At 44.4% G+C, this 19,170-nt stretch overlaps 1 protein-coding gene across 1 annotated transcript in view; it reads right to left on the bottom strand.

Annotated features, from left to right (window-relative positions):
• SLC1A1 (solute carrier family 1 member 1) overlaps window positions 1-17,587 on the bottom strand; it is a 95,008-nt gene extending 77,421 nt beyond the window's left edge. Inside the window, exon 1 of the mRNA XM_030802601.1 lies at window positions 17,241-17,587. Coding sequence (XP_030658461.1) covers window positions 17,241-17,331 — 91 coding nt within the window. The 5' untranslated portion in view covers window positions 17,332-17,587. The remainder of the gene's footprint in view (window positions 1-17,240) is intronic.
• Between the last annotated feature and the right edge of the window lie 1,583 nt (window positions 17,588-19,170).

The raw sequence follows: 19,170 nt of genomic DNA, 5'->3' as shown, positions 1-19,170 counted from the left end.
TTCCTCGGTATCTGGGCAAATATTTGGCTTCCGAGCCACTAATGGAATTTCTGTCCCTTGGCTCAGACTTGTACGGTTTGGAGAGGCCCTGGAATCCTCTGCTTGAAAGGTACACCTTTTCCTCCCGTTTAACTAAATCGCGTGTCCCAGATCACTGCCTCTTTACAATAGCCAGTTTCACATGCCTGTAAACACCTTCTTGGTTCACTACACAATCTTAGGAAGCCATCTCCCTGTGTGTAAATAAAATCTGACCATCTCTCCTGCAGCAGGTTTTAGTCAGGTGCAACTTAAGATCAGATTGACCTCTGGGAGAAAGAAGGTGGCCCATCATCCTGGATTTTCTAAACCTGCCACAAGCCTGGAACTCCTGGATGAACCCTGAACCCAGAATGCTAAGTCTAAGTACCTGGCTCTCCAAGACATTCTTCAGCCCGTTCCTTAGGTCTGCTTACAAAACTTGTGTCATCTTGAATGCTCTTCCTGCTAACTGTTCACCCTTCTCTCTTAACATTTGTGGAGGTGTAACTTTCCCCATTCCCAGAAGGACCACAGAAACATTTACTTTTATCTTTAAGTGAGTTAAGACATATTTTAAGAATTTAAAGAATTTAAGACACGATAACAAACATTCATAAGGCACTTTATGATTTCAAAAAGTAACTCCATGTGGATCAGCTCATTTAATAACAATAGTGGATTAGATTAAAGGTCCAGAAATGACTGTGAATGCATCTGGGATGACCACCAGAGACCAAAAAAATCAAACATGGTGAGTATAATGTTTGCACAGTAATACTTGAAGATTTTGTTTACTCTTGGAATCTTTTTTTTTTTATTTTTTTTGAGACAGAGTCTTGCTGTGTCGCCCAGGCTGGAGTGCAGTGGCACCACCTTGGCTCACTGTAAGGTCCGTCTCCAAGGTTCACGCCATTCTCCTGCCTCAGCCTCCCGAGTGGCTGGGACTACAGGTGCCCACCACCACGCTCAGATAATTTTTTTTTTTGTATTTCTAATAGAAAGGGGGTTTCACCGTGTCAGCCAGGATGGTCTCCATCTCCTGACCTCGTGATTCACCCACCTCGGCCTCCCAAAGTGCTGGGATTACAGGTGTGAGCCACCGCGCCCGGCCTTCTCTTGGAATCTTTTATTATAAGTTTGTGGGAATCTTTAGCCCCCTTAGTACTGCCCTCATGGAAAACAGATGTTCCCTGGGAAATGAGGGGAGGTCCTAAGAGGGGAGAGAGAATCTAAGAAAGAATTACTGGCTGCATACTCCACACACTGCGATCTGCCAACCCTTTTCCCTGGTACACAGGGCCCTGAATAGGCTTCAGGAAGCCTACACAAGCTCAGTGATGAGCACCGATTAGATAACTTCAGGGTTCTAGATCTTAGGTGCAGTAAGTCCAGTCTTTTGCAGTTATTGACTTGAGGTTAAAAAAGCAACCAAGCATTACTCAATTATTTCCACTTAAGCAAAAGTAGATGTAGATTTCTATCTTTTGTCAAAATAAATAAGCTAGTTGGAGATTACTGGAAAATACCAATATTCAGTGCAGATGTTAAACCAGATATAGAGGAGACCCAGGCATGCTATTTAAGGTTATGGTTTCTGAATTGGCAACAAGATCTTTTCTTAGGTTATATCAATTTACTTAACATAGAACAGCATATTTCAGGCCTTTTCCACTTAATAACAAAAGCCATCTATACACAAAACCCAAACACAACCATATAGCATTATATGTAAAATGTGCAAATTTACTTTAAAATGCAAGTTATTCTAAAGCACTTGCAGGATAGAATTTCATAGTAATTTGGCTGGGCATGATGGCTCATGCCTGTAATCCCAGCACTTTGGGAGGCTGAGGTGGGTGGACCACTTAAGGTCATGAGTTCTAGACCAGCCTGGCTAACATGGCGAAACCCCGTCTCTACTAAAAGTACAAAAATTAAGTCAGACGGCGGGTGCCTGTAATCCCAGCAATTTGGGAGGCAGAGGTGAAGTGGATCACTTGAGGTCAGGAGTTCAAGACCAGCCTGGCCAACATGGTGAAACCCCCCTCTACTAAAAACATACAAAAATTAGCGAGGCATGGTGGTGGGCACCTGTAATCCCAGCTACTTGGGAGGCTGAGGCAGGAGAATTGCTTGAACTCAGAAGGCGGAGGTTGCAGTGAGCTGAGTTGGTGCCACTGCACTCCATTCTGGGTGACAGAGACTCTCCATCTCAAAAAAATAAAAGTACAAAAATTAGTTGGGCGTGGTGGCACATGCCTATAATCCCAGCTACTCGGGAGGCTGAGGCAGGAGAATTGCTTGAACTCAGGAGGCGAAGGTTGAAGTGAGCCAAGATCATGCCACTGCCCTCCAGCCTGGGTAACAGTGTGAGACACCTTCCCAAAACAGAAAAACAACAACCAAAAAAACCCAAAAAGAATTTCATAGTAATTAAAAATATCTTCCTCATTCTAACTAACTTAATCTTTTGCATGTAGAGCCAATGGAAATCTACAAGGCACAACTTAGCATTGATGCTAAAATGAGACACATCCTCAAATTATTTGTAGATATTAAAATATTATTTTTCTGGGAGCTCATTTCTAAACCTTCATAAAACGTTATACTGGTAACATATGTGTGGTCAGGGCAAACTGTTCTCTGAACTTAAAAGGTGAAAGACAAGACCCTATATTGCTATCCAGTATAAAAAAGGAAATATAGGCCGGGTGCGGTGGCTCACCCCTGTAATCCCAGCACTTTGGGAGGCCAAGGTGGGTGGATCACCTGAGGTCAGAAGTTTGAGACCAGCCTGGCCAACATGGTGAAACCCCATCTTTACTAAAAATACGAAAAAATTAGCCAGGCGTGGTGTTGCACATCTGTAATCCCAGCTACTTGGGAGGCTGAGGCAGGAGAATCGCTTGAACCTGGGAGGCAGAGGTTGAAGTGAGCCAAGATCATGCCACTGCACTCCAGCCTGGGTGACATAGTGAGGCTCTATCTCAAAAAAAATATATATATATATACACACATATATGTACACATACACCCCCACATCGCACACACGAAACTCCACATAATCCAAACCGAGGCCATTTCCTTATTAGCAAAGGTATTTCATGACAGTTAAATATTACGGACTTATTTACCACTTGTTTTGGTCAATCTTGCTACAAAAAGACACTGAAACAGACAATTTTCTTCTTCAAGGTAAAGATGTCTAATTTAGAAAATCTTCCTGTTGTGATTGCACAGTGAAAGGTATATTAAATAGCTTACTGCCTTTAAAGAAATTATTTAAATTTACACAGAAGAAAACATCAACTTTTTAAAAACCAGCAAGAGCACTGTCCATAACATAATCAAAAATCTTTCAAACCCAATCACAGTGCTCTTTGCTGTTTTATGACAACAAGATCTTTATCTCCATCACTTCATAGAACTCAGAATCTCTTCAGTCTGGTGAAACCTCAGGAAATTCTCCACATGCAAGAAAGAAATCCATGAAGCGGCAGCAGAAATGGAGCAAGCCTGTTACATCTCCTGGTTGACAATTAACTTTTGCTAATAAAAAAGTAAAAACTTACTTTCAGACTCTTTGATGACCACATCTAGTGTTTACCCACACGGAAAGTCTCCCGAAACAGGTAGCACAGACAGGCTAATTAATTTCTTATCATAGAAATAATCTCCAGACAGGGAGAGAAATGGGCAGAATTTGGATAAGGATGTGAAAGAATACTTGGAGGGGGAAAATCCAGAAATAAGTTCACTGAATGGTGTAAGAGTTGCTAAATACTGCAGCTGAAAAGGCATCTTCAACCATCCAGGGTTGATTCAGCGCCAAGCTGTAGCCCAATGATGGAAAAAGAGATGGATCTTCCATTTTCTCTAATTAGCCCAAAGAATTATCTGGAGATCAGGTGGGTTCTGGTGCTGGTTTCTTGAGAAGATCAGATCTTCCTTAGGGTATAGAGATGCTCTCCAGTCTGGGAGCTTCAGGGCCATGCTGTGCTCACGATAAAATGGCTTCAAAACTGTTAGTAACCAGACTTGCTCTTCTTCTGGGTCTTCTGGGGTCCCCAATCCAGGAGTTAAGTATGTTTGGGATGACTTAGCATAGCATAAGAGTTCCTCATGGTCTTCACTCAAAAACCCATACAACTGAGTGGGCTTCCAGGGGATCAATGGGATTGGTTCATCAAAGATTTACTTGTTTTAATTCTTCAGTGAAGAAGGTTGTAATCAGCCAAAAATATTTGGGGGCTCCTCCTGTGAAGTAAGTACAATGCTGGATGCTATGATGTGACAGACCTGTGTAGTAGTGCATTCTTGTCCTTAGGAAACAGGTAAGAAAAAGTGCGAAAGCACAGCAACACCTATATTAAATTATAGTTCCATGTAATACTGAAATTGAACCTAAGAGATGATAAGCCCTCCTTACTCGTATCATCACCTTTATGCAGACTTGCTCTTTCCAATCTTCAAGCCCAGAAATCCTACCACACCTGCTCAAGGCCATTCCAATTATGGCCTCCTCCAGGAACTTTCCCAGTTGCACCTTTCTTCTTTGAGGGCCCACAGCATGCTGCAGCCTCCTTGCAGCATTTGCCACACTCAGGATCATGTTAGTGATTGTGCATGTATTGCCACCAATGGACTGACAGGACAAAACACAGACTTTGACTCTGCCTCTCTTATCAGTAACATCAGTACTTGCTCAATTTAAATTCAGTTCCTAATTGATTGCCAAATGAATAAACTTTTTCCAGCAACAAACAATACTTTTCATCTTATGCGCCAATTCTGTTTGATTAACAGTGGTTGCCTGGAGCAAAGTTTCAAGGATTCTGAGGCCATGACAGAGCTCAGTAGTGAAGAGTACTGTAATCAATTAGTGATGTCTGCCACAGAACAGATGTGGGGATGGTGGTGCTCATGGTGATAATTTATGCATATAAATCAAGGGTTAAGAATGCAGAGAAGGGAGATTATCTCCAACTGCAGTCAGAGAAGTCTACAACATAAAAGTGGTAATTAGATCCATCTTCAAGGACAGGTGGGATAACAGTGAATGAAACATTTGAGCAAAAGGATTAGGGCATGAAAGTACAACAGTTCTGGGAAAGCAACTAGATGAGTTCCACTAGAATTCAAGCTCAAACAGAAGGTTTATGTAGGAGAAGCGTAGGGGAAAAGACTAACCACACGCAATAAAGGAGCTACAAGACTGACAAAGGATGAAGCAAGAAGGAAGAGAATAGGCTTTATTTGGCTACTCTGCAAGAAAGAAGCCTGTCTGCAAGCATGGTTCTAACTACCAATTAGGTGTAGGTGTATCAAGGTTTACTAGGAAGGAAGAAGACTTGCTTAATGATGAATAATTAGTAACCTAAGCTTTGGAATCAGACAGTCCTGGGTGCTAATCCTTGCTCTGTGTGCTCAGCTACATGACCTAAGCCTTGTAAATTTCAGTTTCCTCATCTGGTAAAATGGGAACCCCCTAACTCAATGTACTGAGGGTCAAATGGGAGGTAAATGTACATAAAACTTGTGGTAAATTCTCAATAAATATTGATATTAGGGTTGGTTAGACAAAGAGAACTTTTCAAGGGAGAAAATATGTCACTCTCACTTTCTCTCAGTGTCTCATACTTCAGGGAATCTTTTTTTTTTTTTTCCTCTGGAGACAGGGTCTCATTCTATCACCCAGGCAGGAGTGCTGTGGTGTGATCTTGGCTCACTGCAGACTCAACCTCCCGGGCTCAAGTGATCCTCTCACCTCAGCCCCCTCAGTAGCTGGGACTACAGGTGTGAGCCACCACACCTGGTTAATTTTTGTATTATTTGTAGAGATGAGGTGTCACCATGTTGCCCAGGCTGGTCTCGGACTCCTGGGCTCAAGCAATCTGTATGCCTTGGCCTCCCAAAGTGCTAGAATTACAGGTGTGAGCCACTGTGCCTGGCCCATAATTTGGGGAAATCTTAAATGAAACCTGCAAAGTGGCTAAGTGGCTCAGAAAACAAGTCTTTGAGATACCCACAGAAGTTGAGCAGTATCAGTTTATTTTCCAGTAATGGGGAGAGGCTCAGAGATTAGGCTCTCTGTAGTTTAGGCATTTCCGGTGATGGTGCATTTTTTGTTGTTGACTTAATTCCTTACTGAATTATAAGTAACTAGGTAACTCTTAAGCAATAGAACAGTGGTAGAAAAATAATTGTACAATCTCACCTAAGCTCTCTCCTATAAGGATTTCCCCCTTGGTTGAGTAAGTGCTGTAGTTTTTTTTTGTTTGTTTTGTTTTGGAGATGGAGTTTCGCTCTTGTTGCCCAGGCTGGAGTGCAATGGCGTGATCTCGGCTCACTACAACCTCTACCTCCCGAGTTCAAGCAATTCTCCTGCCTCAGCCTCCCCAGTAGCTGGGATTACAGGCATGCACCACCATACCTGGCTAATTTTGTATTTTTAGTAGAGACAGGGTTTCTCCATGTTGGTCAGGCTGGTCTTGAACTCCCGACCTCAGGTGATCTGCCTGCCTCGGCCTCACAAAGTGCTAGGATTACAGGTGTGAGCCACCGCGCCTGGCCGAAGTGCTGTAGTTTTAACCATCTGGAAGTGTTATACCCAAATAGTTGTCTCAGAGAGATTATAAGAATAAACACACCATGTGGCCATGTGGACCCTCTCTGAGGGTGTTTCTGAAGCCAAGTTCCAGTCCCAAAGGCCACTATTGCTTCAACATGCAGACCAAGCAGAGAGTCACATGATGATAGCAGGAAAATTGTTTGAACCTGGGAGGTGGAGTTTGCAGTTGCCGAGATCACACTACTACACTCCAGCCTGGGTGACAGAGTGAGACTCTGTCTCAAAACAAAACAAAATAGAAAAGGCCATTTAAAACACTTTCTACTATCAACAGCCTTCCTAGACATGCGGAGATCTGCTGTGACAACTGTCCCGTGTTGGACACAGGGACTCTGAGACTAAGAAAGGGCTCAGGAGTGGTGACCTCAGCATGAGTGCAGGACTGGTGGGACATCTTATCTTCTCAGAGCTGGGTCTGGGGATTAGTGGTAGAGAACAAGGCACTGTATCCCTCCCTGTCTTGGCTGAGTGGGGACGGCTGCCCGGAGCTCACATAGCTGAGGCTGGGCCTGGGAGAGGAACGTGAAGCACCTGTGAGCTGGGATGAGATCTGTCCATCCCAGAAAGTATAGGACCATTTATTGGAAAGGAAATATTCTACCTTTGGTAATGGAACAGGCAGTCAGCAGATTATTTTCAAAGTAAAGTAGTAACATTTCTGAAAAAGAGTGAGTCACTGAAACACTTCCTTTCCATTAACAGAGGTGTTACTGTGGGGTGTACTAATTATAACAGAGTACTCTTTGTTGCAGTTTGGGGCTGTTCCTCAGCAAGTATAATGTATTAACTCTTTCTAAATGAATCTCTTGGGCACAGCGTGGTGGCTCACACCCGTAATCCCAGCACTTTGGGAGGCCGAGGCAGGCAGACTTACTTGGGGTTAGGAATTCAAGAGCGGCTTGGCCAGCATGGCGAAACTCCATCTCTAGTAAACATAAAGAAAATACTAGCCAGCTGTCGTGGCAGGCACCTGTACTGCCAGCTACCCGGGAGGCTGAGGCAGGAGAATTGTTTGAACCTGGGAGGTGGAGGTTGCAGTAGCCGAGATCGCACTACTGCACTCCAGCCTGGGTGACACAGTGAGACTCTGTCTCAAAATGAAACAAACAAAATAGAAAAGGCCATTTAAAACACTTTCTACTTTAATAGACACTGCTATGGGGATTTTAAATGGGCCACTCAATGTCATCTAAAATGAGTTCATTTTCTTCGAGAGTGCTTGAGTTGTCACAACATCTGTGACCCCAAATCTCCAGCGACACGGGAAATTTGCAATACCTCAGGCGAACACAGCTTCCCTGGCAATAGGCCAGTGTGTCACGGACTCCCTAGGACAGTTATTTTCAGTCTCAGCTCTGTTAAAGGTAATCACAATTTCTCACAAGTAATTAATGTGGAAAGCTTTCTCTCTTTATAAGCAAGTGCTCTCACATGCATGCATGCTCTCAACAACTGATTCCTAATCCTACCTTGTCTGACATAACCCAGGCTTTACCCACCTGAGCTCCACCACATCCTGAATTTGCACACGAAAATTTTCTACACAGCGTGTTTTCATTTGAAGCTTTCTTTGTTTCTTACGCCAAGTGCTCAAATTTTTAACAGGTGAGCAACTTCAATTTTGTAGTTTTACTGTACTAAATAAAACACCATATTTTAAATTAAGCAACATCTAACAAGATATTCAATATTTGCCAACCGTTAGCAATTTATATTCAGTCTTCTTATAGGAGGCATTAAGATGGTATATACCAACCTGCATGTGCAGAGTCTAATATGTAAAATCATTTTAAAGATTCATTTTATAATTTTGTGTTTAGATCATTTTGTTTGGGGTTTTGATAGACTTGATACCTTGCATAGAACAACCAAAAATCAGAATGATTTCAGTGATGCTTCAAATCTGATTCTGACTTGGTTGCAAAAATGAAAACACCAGGCATAAGCATTCAAAGCCCAGTTTCTTTTCCTAATTCTTTAATATGTAGAACTTTGGCGAGGCCAGAAGGATCTCTTCTCTAAGGTACTTAACTAAGGAGATAAGATAGATAGAGATACATAATATATGGCCGGTCCCGGTGACTCATGCCTGTAATCCCAGCACTTTGGGAGGCCAAGGTGGGTGGATCACCTGAGGTCAGGAGTTCGAGACCAGCCTGGCCAACATGGTGAAACCTTGTCTCTACTAAAAATACAAAAATTCGCTGGGTGTGTTGGTGGGCACCTGTAATCCCAGCTACTTGGGAGGCTGGGGCAGAAGAATCGCTTGAACCTGGGAGGCAGGGGTTGCAGTGAGCAGAGATCACGCCACTGCACTCCAGCCTATGTGACAGAGTGAGACTTGGTCTCAAAAAAAAAAAAAAAAAAGCCTATGTGACAGAGTGAGACTTGGTCTCAAAAAAAAAAAGATACATAATATATATATACGTATATATTATGTATATAATACATACATATGTATATGTATGTATACATGTAATATATATAGAGACAGAGACCACATATCTCTCAGTATTTTAGAGAAAGTATAAGCAATATCATATATATACACACACACACACATCACATATATATATATATTTTTTCAAATGAACTTAACTCACTAGCAACTCCCAAATTTCTAGAAAACATTATGGAAACCAATTAGTAGTGCTCATTATTTTGCTAATATTGTCATGTCTGTGGCATGCTGTGGAATAAATATATTAATACAAATTAAATATATATGACTAAACTAGCAAACTTGTCTGTTTTCATCAGTTTTCAGAAATATATAAACATAAAGCTATATTCCTCATTAAAAGCAAAAGTCCCCATTATATATGAATAACTATGCTTTTTTTTGTTTTCCCTATGTCAAACTGATTATTTATTGTTGTGGAAATCACTGGTTTTGAGGATATAGGAACTAGGCTATTCCTGTCATTTTAAAGAAACTATTATTTTATTTAGTGTTTTTGGAGTATTGTGTACTTTGCAAATATTTTAAATTAGAGACATATAAAGTCCAAAAATATACATATATTAGACCTTCTATTATTGTTGTAATAAACAATCTAATAATACTGACATAGAACATATTACCATGGTAATAGCCCCATATACAATTTACATTATTATCCCTATGTCACTGATCAGCAGTTCAAACACAGGACAGTTGACTCAATGTCTAGGTCATTTTATCATCCTGTAATGCCCTTTAAACCCCCCCTAGCTCCTTACAGAAGAGTTCCTCTGGCTTCTAGCAATGAACTGAGGAATGAATATACAGTCATAAAGCTAAAGGTTCTTAAAGCTAGAAGGCCTCTCAGAGGTTTTATAACCTCTGTCAACAATTACTCAGCACACATACCACTAGTTCCCGGATCCTAAGCCAGTGGCAGACAGCAGTAATCAATTTCAGACTTTTGTTTTCAACTCTTTTTCAACAAAGATCATACCAGATAGTCCACTACCTATAAATGGTAGTAGATGCATGAATAGAATCTTCTTTGCTCTCCCAGCTAATCTAAATCCCTTTCTTGTTAATAAGAAACAAAGACTCAGAGAGTATAGGTATCAGATATACTTTTTTAAAAATTAAAATATAATTAGGAGTCAGTCTCATTAGTTTATGGTCTCATTTTATTTTTTAGTGCCTGTGAAATGTAATAAGAGGGACCTCAAGGGGTCTGTAATCTGGTTTTGAGAAAGAAAAGATTAACATGCTTGATATTTATATAGATTCATTAAGTGTTAATCTGTGTTGCTGACATAGATCAGAGGGGGCTGAAACAGGCAGAGGAGAATTTATGGAGGTCATAGAGTTTGATTTAAGCTTTAGGCTCATTTGTTCCCTTGACAAACAAGGACAACCTTTTACTAACTCTCTGGGTCATAAATGGCTCAGCAATTCAACAAATGTATTCACCCTACTGTGCAATGTGACAGGTACTGTGGGCAGAGAGAAGAGCAACACAAAATTCCTTCCCTTAGGGTTCATTGGTGAGGGAGGCAGAAAAATCAGAATATAGGGTAATAAATATCACACAGCAGCAGGAGAGGATAGTGGTTAGAAGCAGAGTCTCTAGAGCCAGACTTCCAGGGTTTGAATCCCAGCTCTGCCCTTGACCTTGGGCAAGTTTCTTAACTGTCTGTGCCTCAGTTTCCTGAAAATATGCTTGATGGAAAGATTAAATGGTTTAATACCTATATAGCACTCAGAACAGTACTTGGCACAGAGTAATGGATACATAAGTTTCAAAAAAAAATTTCTGTTTTTTTAAACCACCCAGTTTGTGGTAATTTGTTAGGGCAGCCACAGGAAAGGAATACAATGCTTCACCCTTAACTCCTCCCTTCCATCTCAGGAGTAAAAGGTCCTGTTCTCTGGCCAATCCCCAACCAGGTCCCTCCACTTCACGCTGTCTTCTACTGTCCCAGGCCTCACTCCACCCAACAGCATTCATTGTTTTCTCTCTCTTCTGCATTTATTATTATTATTTTTCAGAGACAGGATCTTGCTGTGTCACCTCGGCTGGAGTGTACAATGATGTGATCATGCTCACTGCAGCCTGTAACTCCTGGCCTCGTGTGATCTTCCCACATCAGTCTCTTGAGTAGTTGGGGCTACAGGCACGCACCATCATGCCTGGCTAATTTAATTTTTATTTTGCAGAGACAGAGGTCCTGCTGTGTTGCCTAGGCTGGTCTTGAACTCCTAGCCTCAAGCAATCCTCCCATCTTCGCCTCCGAAAGTGCTGGGATTACAGACATGAGTCACCATGCTCAGCTGCATTTTTATTTTTAATGATCACTTCTCTTCAGGTTCAGTCAGATTCAAGTCTCCTTAAAAAACAAAAAACAAAAACAAAACAAAACAAGGCTGAGTGCTGTGGCTTGCACTTGTAATCCTAGCACTTTGAGAGGCTGAGGCAGGAGGATAGCTTGAAGCGAGGCATTCAAGACCAGCCTGGGCAACAAAACGAGACCCTGTCTCTTAAAAAAAGAAAGAAAAGAAAATACTCTCTGGATCTTAAACGTGACTTCCACTTTCTCTGAATTATTTCACATCCCAGAAGGTCACATCCCTGTCCTTTGTATCCCCAGTGCTGTTGAACATCCTCCTCAGAGCCCCTCACTCCTGCCCCTGAGCCTCTCACCCATCACTGTTCCTGCACTTAATTTGTATCACACCACGTCTGGTTTCTCCTGTGGGCCCCTTCTCTTCCCAGACCTCCAATGTTGAGGTTGTCCAGAACTCTGTCTTTGGTCTTCTCTTCTCCCTTTTCTCCCAGGATAGGTTCATTCATTCCCAAAGCCTTAACCAGGTCCCCGACATGTTCTCTTAAGTCGACACTCCACTCCACATTTGTCTCCTGAGCACCAGACTCACTTAGCCAGGTGTTTGCTGCCTACCTTTACCCAAACACCCCTCTGGCTCCTCGAGCTCAACATGTCCACTGTGGACCATGCCATGTTCTTTTCCAAGTCGGTGCCCCTTCCAGGACTCTATTTTGCTAGAGACGGCCACCGCCTTCTCCCTTGGACCACATCCAGCCAAGCCCTGCAGGTTAACCTCAAGCAGCTGTCTTTTCATTCTGTTCCACTCCTGGCTGCTCAGCTGAGGCACCCATCTCCCCTTTCCTGGACCTTGGACCTGAACCATCCTATTGCTCTGCCACCAGCCTCACCTCCACTTCATCTCCTCCTACTCTCTCCCTCCCTCATTCTACTCGATGTTTCTCACACAAACTAGGATGCTCCCCAGACACCTGTGCAACTTGTTCCTTCACCTCTCCTCAGTCTTGATTCAACTGTCACCTTCTCAGTATGGCCTCCCCAGTCACCCTGTTTAAAATTGCAACCCCCCACCTTGCCAGCCCACTCCCTGCTCTATACTACTCCCGAACACTATTCTCATCTAACATGCTCTATACAGTAGGTTACCTATGTATTCTATGTATGGTCTACCTCTCTCTACTTGAACATTAAGTCCCATGAGGACATGCTGTGTGACCCGGCTCTAGAACAATCCCTGGTGCACAGTGGGTGTCTGATACATATCTGTTAAATGAATGAATGGCTTAAGTGTTGATTATTACAGGAATATTCCCAAACACTGCTGAAACAAGGTTCTATGCAGGTGAGGGGCTGGGCCTGGAACCAGCGTGAACTGCCGCTGGGCCCTGTCCTCAGGGGCTTCACAGACAAAGCGGGAAAGCCTATGCCGCGTCTCAAATTAGCACTGCCAGATGCACGCTACATGAGCTCCAGGGTGGAGACACGATGCTGGGCAAGGGTATTACTAAGACCATGAAGGAGCTGTTTCTGATTTTAGATAATGGAATCAGAATCTATGCATGATTGCTTCCTTATTGCTCCAAAGAAAACAATTTAGAATGAATAAGCTTGCCAGCTCTGTCATGTAAATGCCAATACCTATTGCTTTTTCTGAATAGCTCTAAGTTGAAATCACAGATTTTTCAAATGACTGAAGTAATGACATGACTGGTCTGGAGAGAAAGATTAGGTATTATATTGTGAATAGGGTGAGGATCTAAGAAGTGCCTTAACAACATGATATACTGTGTCATCATCATTGGGTGACCCGAGTCAGAAGGCTGGCAGAATTCTCACTCAGTAATTCTGCTTGGACAGAATTCCCACTTAGAGCATAAAACCTTCCTTCAGAATTTACATACTTAAATTATATTTATATAAATTCTATATTTAAATATTATATTTAAATGAATTGAGGAATAGCCTGTGGGGCACAAAACAAAATGATTCATTCTTTCCATTTCCCCTTTAAAGAAATGAATAATACTACAGAGACAGTTATTAGCTCAGACAGAGCAGGTCATCAAAACACTTGAATCACCCTAAATTACAGGCGGGACACTAAGCAAGACACAAAGAGACATGAGAGAATTTATTTCATAAGAAAATATTAATTTTCTCATAGTCAAATTATTCAGATTTACCTTAAAATAACAACTATTGAGTGCTGAATATATGCCAGCCACACAACTGAGTATTTTTCACACCTCTAATAACAAATGATGTAATAACAAATATCTCCAGTTTCCAGATGAGGAAACTGAGGCTTGTAGGGAATACACAATTTGCCTACATGATACAGCTTGATACTACCAGAATTCACATCCCAAGGACTCTTCGCTGCAGGCTCTGTGCTCATTCTACCGTTCTGTGGAAGCAGAGAATAAGCCTGTAAGAACTGTAATGAAAGCCGTGAAGTGTTCCTAGTGGTATTTCAGCAGAGGATTTTCCTGTGAAAATCCAAGATATTATTTTCAGGACCATGTAGGGTGTCACAGAAATTAACAAAGATGGTCACCTAACTATTCAATCAATCCCTTTATCTTGTGAACAAGAATTTGAGAAATGTTTAGTTCTTACCATCTCCTTGTCCATGAAAAGAGTGAACTTCCACACCTAATAAAGATGACCCTTATTACATTTCCCCTCATGTGCTGTATCTTGAAAAATCAGGCTTTAAGCTGGCTCATAAAAATCTTTGCCCCTTATTTCTATACTCAAATATTTTAAAGTATTAGGGCTACTGAATTATAGTAGTGACTGAACATTTTATTGCATTATTATTTCTTTAAATGATTTTTTTAGAAATAGAGATGAGATCAGGCTGGTCACAAACTCCTGGACTCACTCATTCCTCCTACCTTACTTGGCCTTCCAAAGTCCTAGGATTACAGGTGTGAGCCACTGCACTGCACCTGGTCAGGGACCAAACATTTGAACGGCTATAATCAGAAGAAGATGTTTTGTCATGATAGTTAATAAATTTCACAGTTTTTTTCTTCTTTAAGTTCCACATGCTGAAAAGTCCAAAAGGGAGGCTGCATCAGAGCTCTTGCGATTTTTCTGGATCAGTTAAGGCAGTTATAAAATAAACTCTTACTATCATGATCTAGCAAGGGTTTATGAATAGACTCAGTGCCACTATTATAAGTCACTGGAATTTCACTGTCAGTTAAACAAATCAGCCCTTACAGACTAAACAAACAAGTATGATTTTCCACTCAGGCAGGGTACTCTGAAGAAAAAGGAAAAGAAAAGGACCCCTGTTAATGGGCATATTGGGGGTGGTCTAGGTTTGAGACTTCTCAGACCAGAAGCAGGACTGCCCTTTGTTGCCATCTGAAGGAACAAATATCTAGGAAGATTTCAGCTGGACACTTGATTTTTAAGTGGCGACTTTCCTTTCTGGAGAAAAGTACTCAAACCAAGCTCTTGGGGCTCACACACATTAAAATTGGTGGAAAGTGCCCATCTGAGACCAAAGGCCATGTCTGCAAAATGGGCATGTACTTCTTATTCATGCAACTGATTCCAAAGGCCAGGGAACAATTGCTTAAAACCTTTTCCAAACCAGTGTCTAGTGAATCGCATGCTGACCAGTGGTGTGCAACACTTGGGTAGCAAGTGAGTATCTCTGGAGAGCCCCATGCTGAAAAGGCAGGATAACTCCACTTCCACAGGGAATCAGGAGGGAGACACAAGCCAATGTTTATCCTGCAAAGTCTTTTTTTTTTTTTTTTTCTTTTTAGACAGGGTCTCACTCTTGTTGCCCAGGCTGGAGTGCGGTGTCACGATCACAGCCCACTACAGCCTCGACCTCCCTGGGCTCAGGTGATCCTCCCACCTCAGCCTCCCAAGTAGCTAGGACTACAGATGTGCACCACCACGCTAATTTTTGTACTTTTTTGTAGAGATGGCATTTCACCATGTTGCCCAGCCTGGTCTCCAACTCCTGGGCTCAAGCAATCCTCCTTCCTTGGCCTCCCAAAATATTGGGATTATAGGTGTGAGTCACTGTGCCTGGCCCTCTAAAAGTCCTTTTTCTTTTTTTTTTTTTTTGGTGGATTCTCAGTCTGTCACCCAGGCGGGAGTGCAGTGGCACAATCTTGGCTGACTTCAACCTCTGCCTTCTGGGTTCAAGCAATTCTCCTGCCTCAGCCTCCCGAGTAACTGGTATTATAGGCGTCAGCCACCTCTCCCTGGCCTCTCTCAAAGTCTTCAAAAAGAGATTTAACAATTAATCCTCGACTCTTATCACTAGGAAAACAAACAAAGCCATCTCTTCTCTTTGGCCTAAAGGAAATCAAGTCGTTCTTTGTAGCATATGCTATTTAAATATGGTGGAGTAGGATAAACTTTCCCTTAAAAGTGTCCAAAACCGAAAAAAAAAAAAAGTTCCAAAACCACTTGGCACTTCTTGGGGGCAATAGTCAAGATTTGCTTCTCTCCTTTCCTCATACAAATAGCCTCTGCTAGGGCCATTCCGGGATGTTATTTATTTACTAGAAACCTGACTTTCCTTTGCCCAAGGTTCTGGAGAATCCAATCTGACCCCAAGAATCCCATTAACTTCCAAAGGCCATTTCCCTGCCCTATCCCCACCCTGAGGGGAGGGGGCGGTTCGGAGCGGAAGCAGGCAACACCAAATGTTCTGAGATTTAGGAGCAGCAGTTGGAGAGGAAGGTACCTGAGGTTGGGAGGAAACAAGCTGTCCCCACTTGCCTTTTCAGCAAACACAGCTGCAGTTTCCAAGGGGAAGGTGGAGCCTGCCGAGGAATCCACATTCCTCAGAGGGTACAACAGCCCTCACCTGCTGAGGAGCTATCACGGGAAAGGCGACAGATATGGCCCTAATCCCAAGGAAGTGCATCCCCGGGCCGGAGCTAGAAACACACAACCTTGGCAAAAAATCAGAATCTAAATAGGAATAACTCATACCTCTGAGCAATGGCTCAGACATCCACCTGGTCCAGTGATCTGTGAGGGGTGGATCACTTAAATACACCCTTGTTTAAAAACAGGCAAGGATGGCTTAAACATTATTTTAAATACAAAAACAACGTGGAGAGCAAGGAAGGCAGGAGGGGAGACTGCTGAGTTCTCTTAGCTCTCCTCCCCCATGACCTCCCGCGGGCCACAATGGCACATCCCAGAATTCAGGCACGAATCTGGCAGGTTTTCAGAGCCCGGGTGCGGGCAGTCGGCGCTCGCCGCGTGGGAAGGCACCTTTCCACGCACGGCCCAGGATGAGCGGCGACAGCGTTCTCAGCCTCCCTCCCCCAAGGGTCCGGCCCATCCCGGAGGCCAAGGTGCCTCTTCCAATTCGACTGAGAACTGTAATCCACACTCAATCTCTGTCCGGGCAGGGAGGCTGGGGGTGTGGGGTGAGGAAGGTGGCGGTGATAGGGGGAGATACGGTGCGGGATTAACAAAGAAAAAAATCGAACCCTGTTTTCAAACGAGCAGAACCAAGAGCTACTTGCTTCCCTTTCTACCCCCAAGCCTCTTTGATCATTTTGGGTAGAGCAGGAACCAGCAGCTCAAAGAGCACTCACATGGGAGTCCCAGAGGAGCTTTGTTCTTGGTGTGCAGTAATTAGAGCTCTTGGGGGAAAAGCCCCCGCGGGAGGCCCGAGGCTAAGGCCGAGGGGGCATCGAGGGACCCTGCATGGAGTGCGCTAGCGCCAAGCCCACCCTCAAGCCGCACGCGGCCTGGGCGCAGAGAGCGCGTGAGGGTGAGCGCATCGCCCACCCGCCGCGCCGCTCACCTAGCACCACCGCGGCCACGGTGGACAGCAGCAGCCAGTTATTCTTCAGGAAGCGCTTCCACTCGCATCCCTTCCTCGCCGGTTTCCCCATGGCTGTCGCCGTTATCGTGCGCTGGGCTCGGCCGTGCGCGCGTGGGCTGGGCGACCCGGGGACTGCTGGCTGCTTGGCGGCGCGGCGAGATGCGGGTGCACAGGGGAGAGGTGAGAGCTGACCGCTGCAGTCGCCGCCCGTCACCACCGCCGTTGCCGCCGCCACCCGGGATCGCGCACCGCGCCTGCCGCCCTGCCAGCCCGGTGGTTTTGCGTGGCAGGCGCGCCCGGCTCCTCCTGCTGCCGCCGCGCTCTGCGGCACCCGGGCCAACCAGCGAGGAAGGGGGGAGGAGCGGCGGGCCCGGGAAGGAGGGTGGGGGCGCGCGTGGGACGCCCGGGGTCCCTAGGGAGCAGGCGTGGTAGGGCGCCCAGCGCTGCGGCAGGAGCTGGGGCGGCCTCTCCGGGAACCCTGAGTCCCGCCCCACAGCCTTCCACTGGAGTCTGTCTCGCTTTCCACGCCCCACTCATGCTAGGTCTTTGGGTTAAGGGTTTTCTTTTGTCCCTAACCCGGAGAGGCGGAGTCACTGCCCTCCTTGAGGCGGACTTCATCCTGCACGTCTCCCTCTCCATTCTCCACACCAGCTATTTCCAGTGCCGGCACCTGGAGAACGGGTGCCCTTTCGAGTTGGGGGAAGCTGATCCTGCCTTGGGTCCCTCTTGCTCCGCTACGCAGGCTGGGATGTGCCAGCAGCCGCGAAAGCCCGAAGCCTCTGGGAGGAGAGAAAGGAGTCCTGGGCAGAACAGGGCTTTGGAAACTTTCACGCGGAGCCTCCAGTGCCCCCATAGGGATTATTAATTCTCCTCTTCGAGGCGCTGGAGGTGATTTGTCTGTGGACACTGGGCTTGGGAGTGTTCCCTGCACAAGGAGATGGTGATTTCTCTTAGAATTTTACTTCCGCTCCTTGGGACTTGCTCTGTGACCACAGGCCCTGGAGCATGGAGGCTTGGTGCAGTAATTAGGACTGAGAACCGGACCCGGGAGCCGTTCTGGGGAGCAAGTGGGCGGTCCATCCCCTAAAGTCCAGCGGATTGGAAAGGCAAACATAGAAGGAACTAGGTTAGTGGTGCCAAATATATTTGGTGTTGCTAAGTGAATTTCTGATTCTCTTCCATTTTTCTACCCAATTTTTTCACTCTCACGTATACAAACTCTTTCCCTCCCTTTACCAGATCAGTACCTCCGCAGCTGTAAGCGGTCTTCTTATCAGCTTGCCTAAAATTAAGTGAGCCTGGAATCCTTTTTGCTATTGTAGAATCTACTCTGATTGTGGGTAGGGAGAATTTCCCCTACTAGATTTTCTGATCACTAAATCCCCACAATTAGAGCTTCATTCCCTTAGTGTAAATTGATACAAGTATCTTTTAAGCGATAATAGATTAAGATTTACAACCCTGTAGACTTTAGTATGAATGAGTTTATCAGCTCTTTCTAGAAAGTAAGCTTTGAGAGAAAGAAGGTTAGAGGGATTTTAAGGTCGTTGGGTGTCCGAGGAAGATCTGAAGAAATGTCAGAAGGGGAGCCAGGCGCGGTGGCTCACGCCTGTAATCTCAGGACTTTGGGAGTCCGAGGCGGGCGGATCACGAGATCAGGAGATTGAGACCATCCTGGCTAACACAGTGAAACCCCGTCTCTGCTAAAAATACAAAAAATTTAGCCGGGCGTGGTGGCACGTGCCTGTAGTCCCAGCTACTTGGGAGGCTGAGGGAAGAGAATCGCTTGAACCTGGGAGGCGGAGATTGCAGTGAGCTGAGATCAAGCCACTGCACTCCAGCCTAGGCGACAGAGCGAGACTCTGTCAAAAAAAAAAAGAAAAAGAAAAAGAAAAAGAAACGAAAGAAA

The sequence above is a fragment of the Nomascus leucogenys genome, chromosome 1a, assembly GCF_006542625.1.
Source record: "Nomascus leucogenys isolate Asia chromosome 1a, Asia_NLE_v1, whole genome shotgun sequence".
In the NCBI taxonomy this organism is placed as follows: Eukaryota; Metazoa; Chordata; class Mammalia; order Primates; family Hylobatidae; genus Nomascus; species Nomascus leucogenys.
The sequence above is the reverse complement of the archived record's forward strand: the minus strand, read 5'-3'. Positions and strand labels throughout refer to the sequence as shown.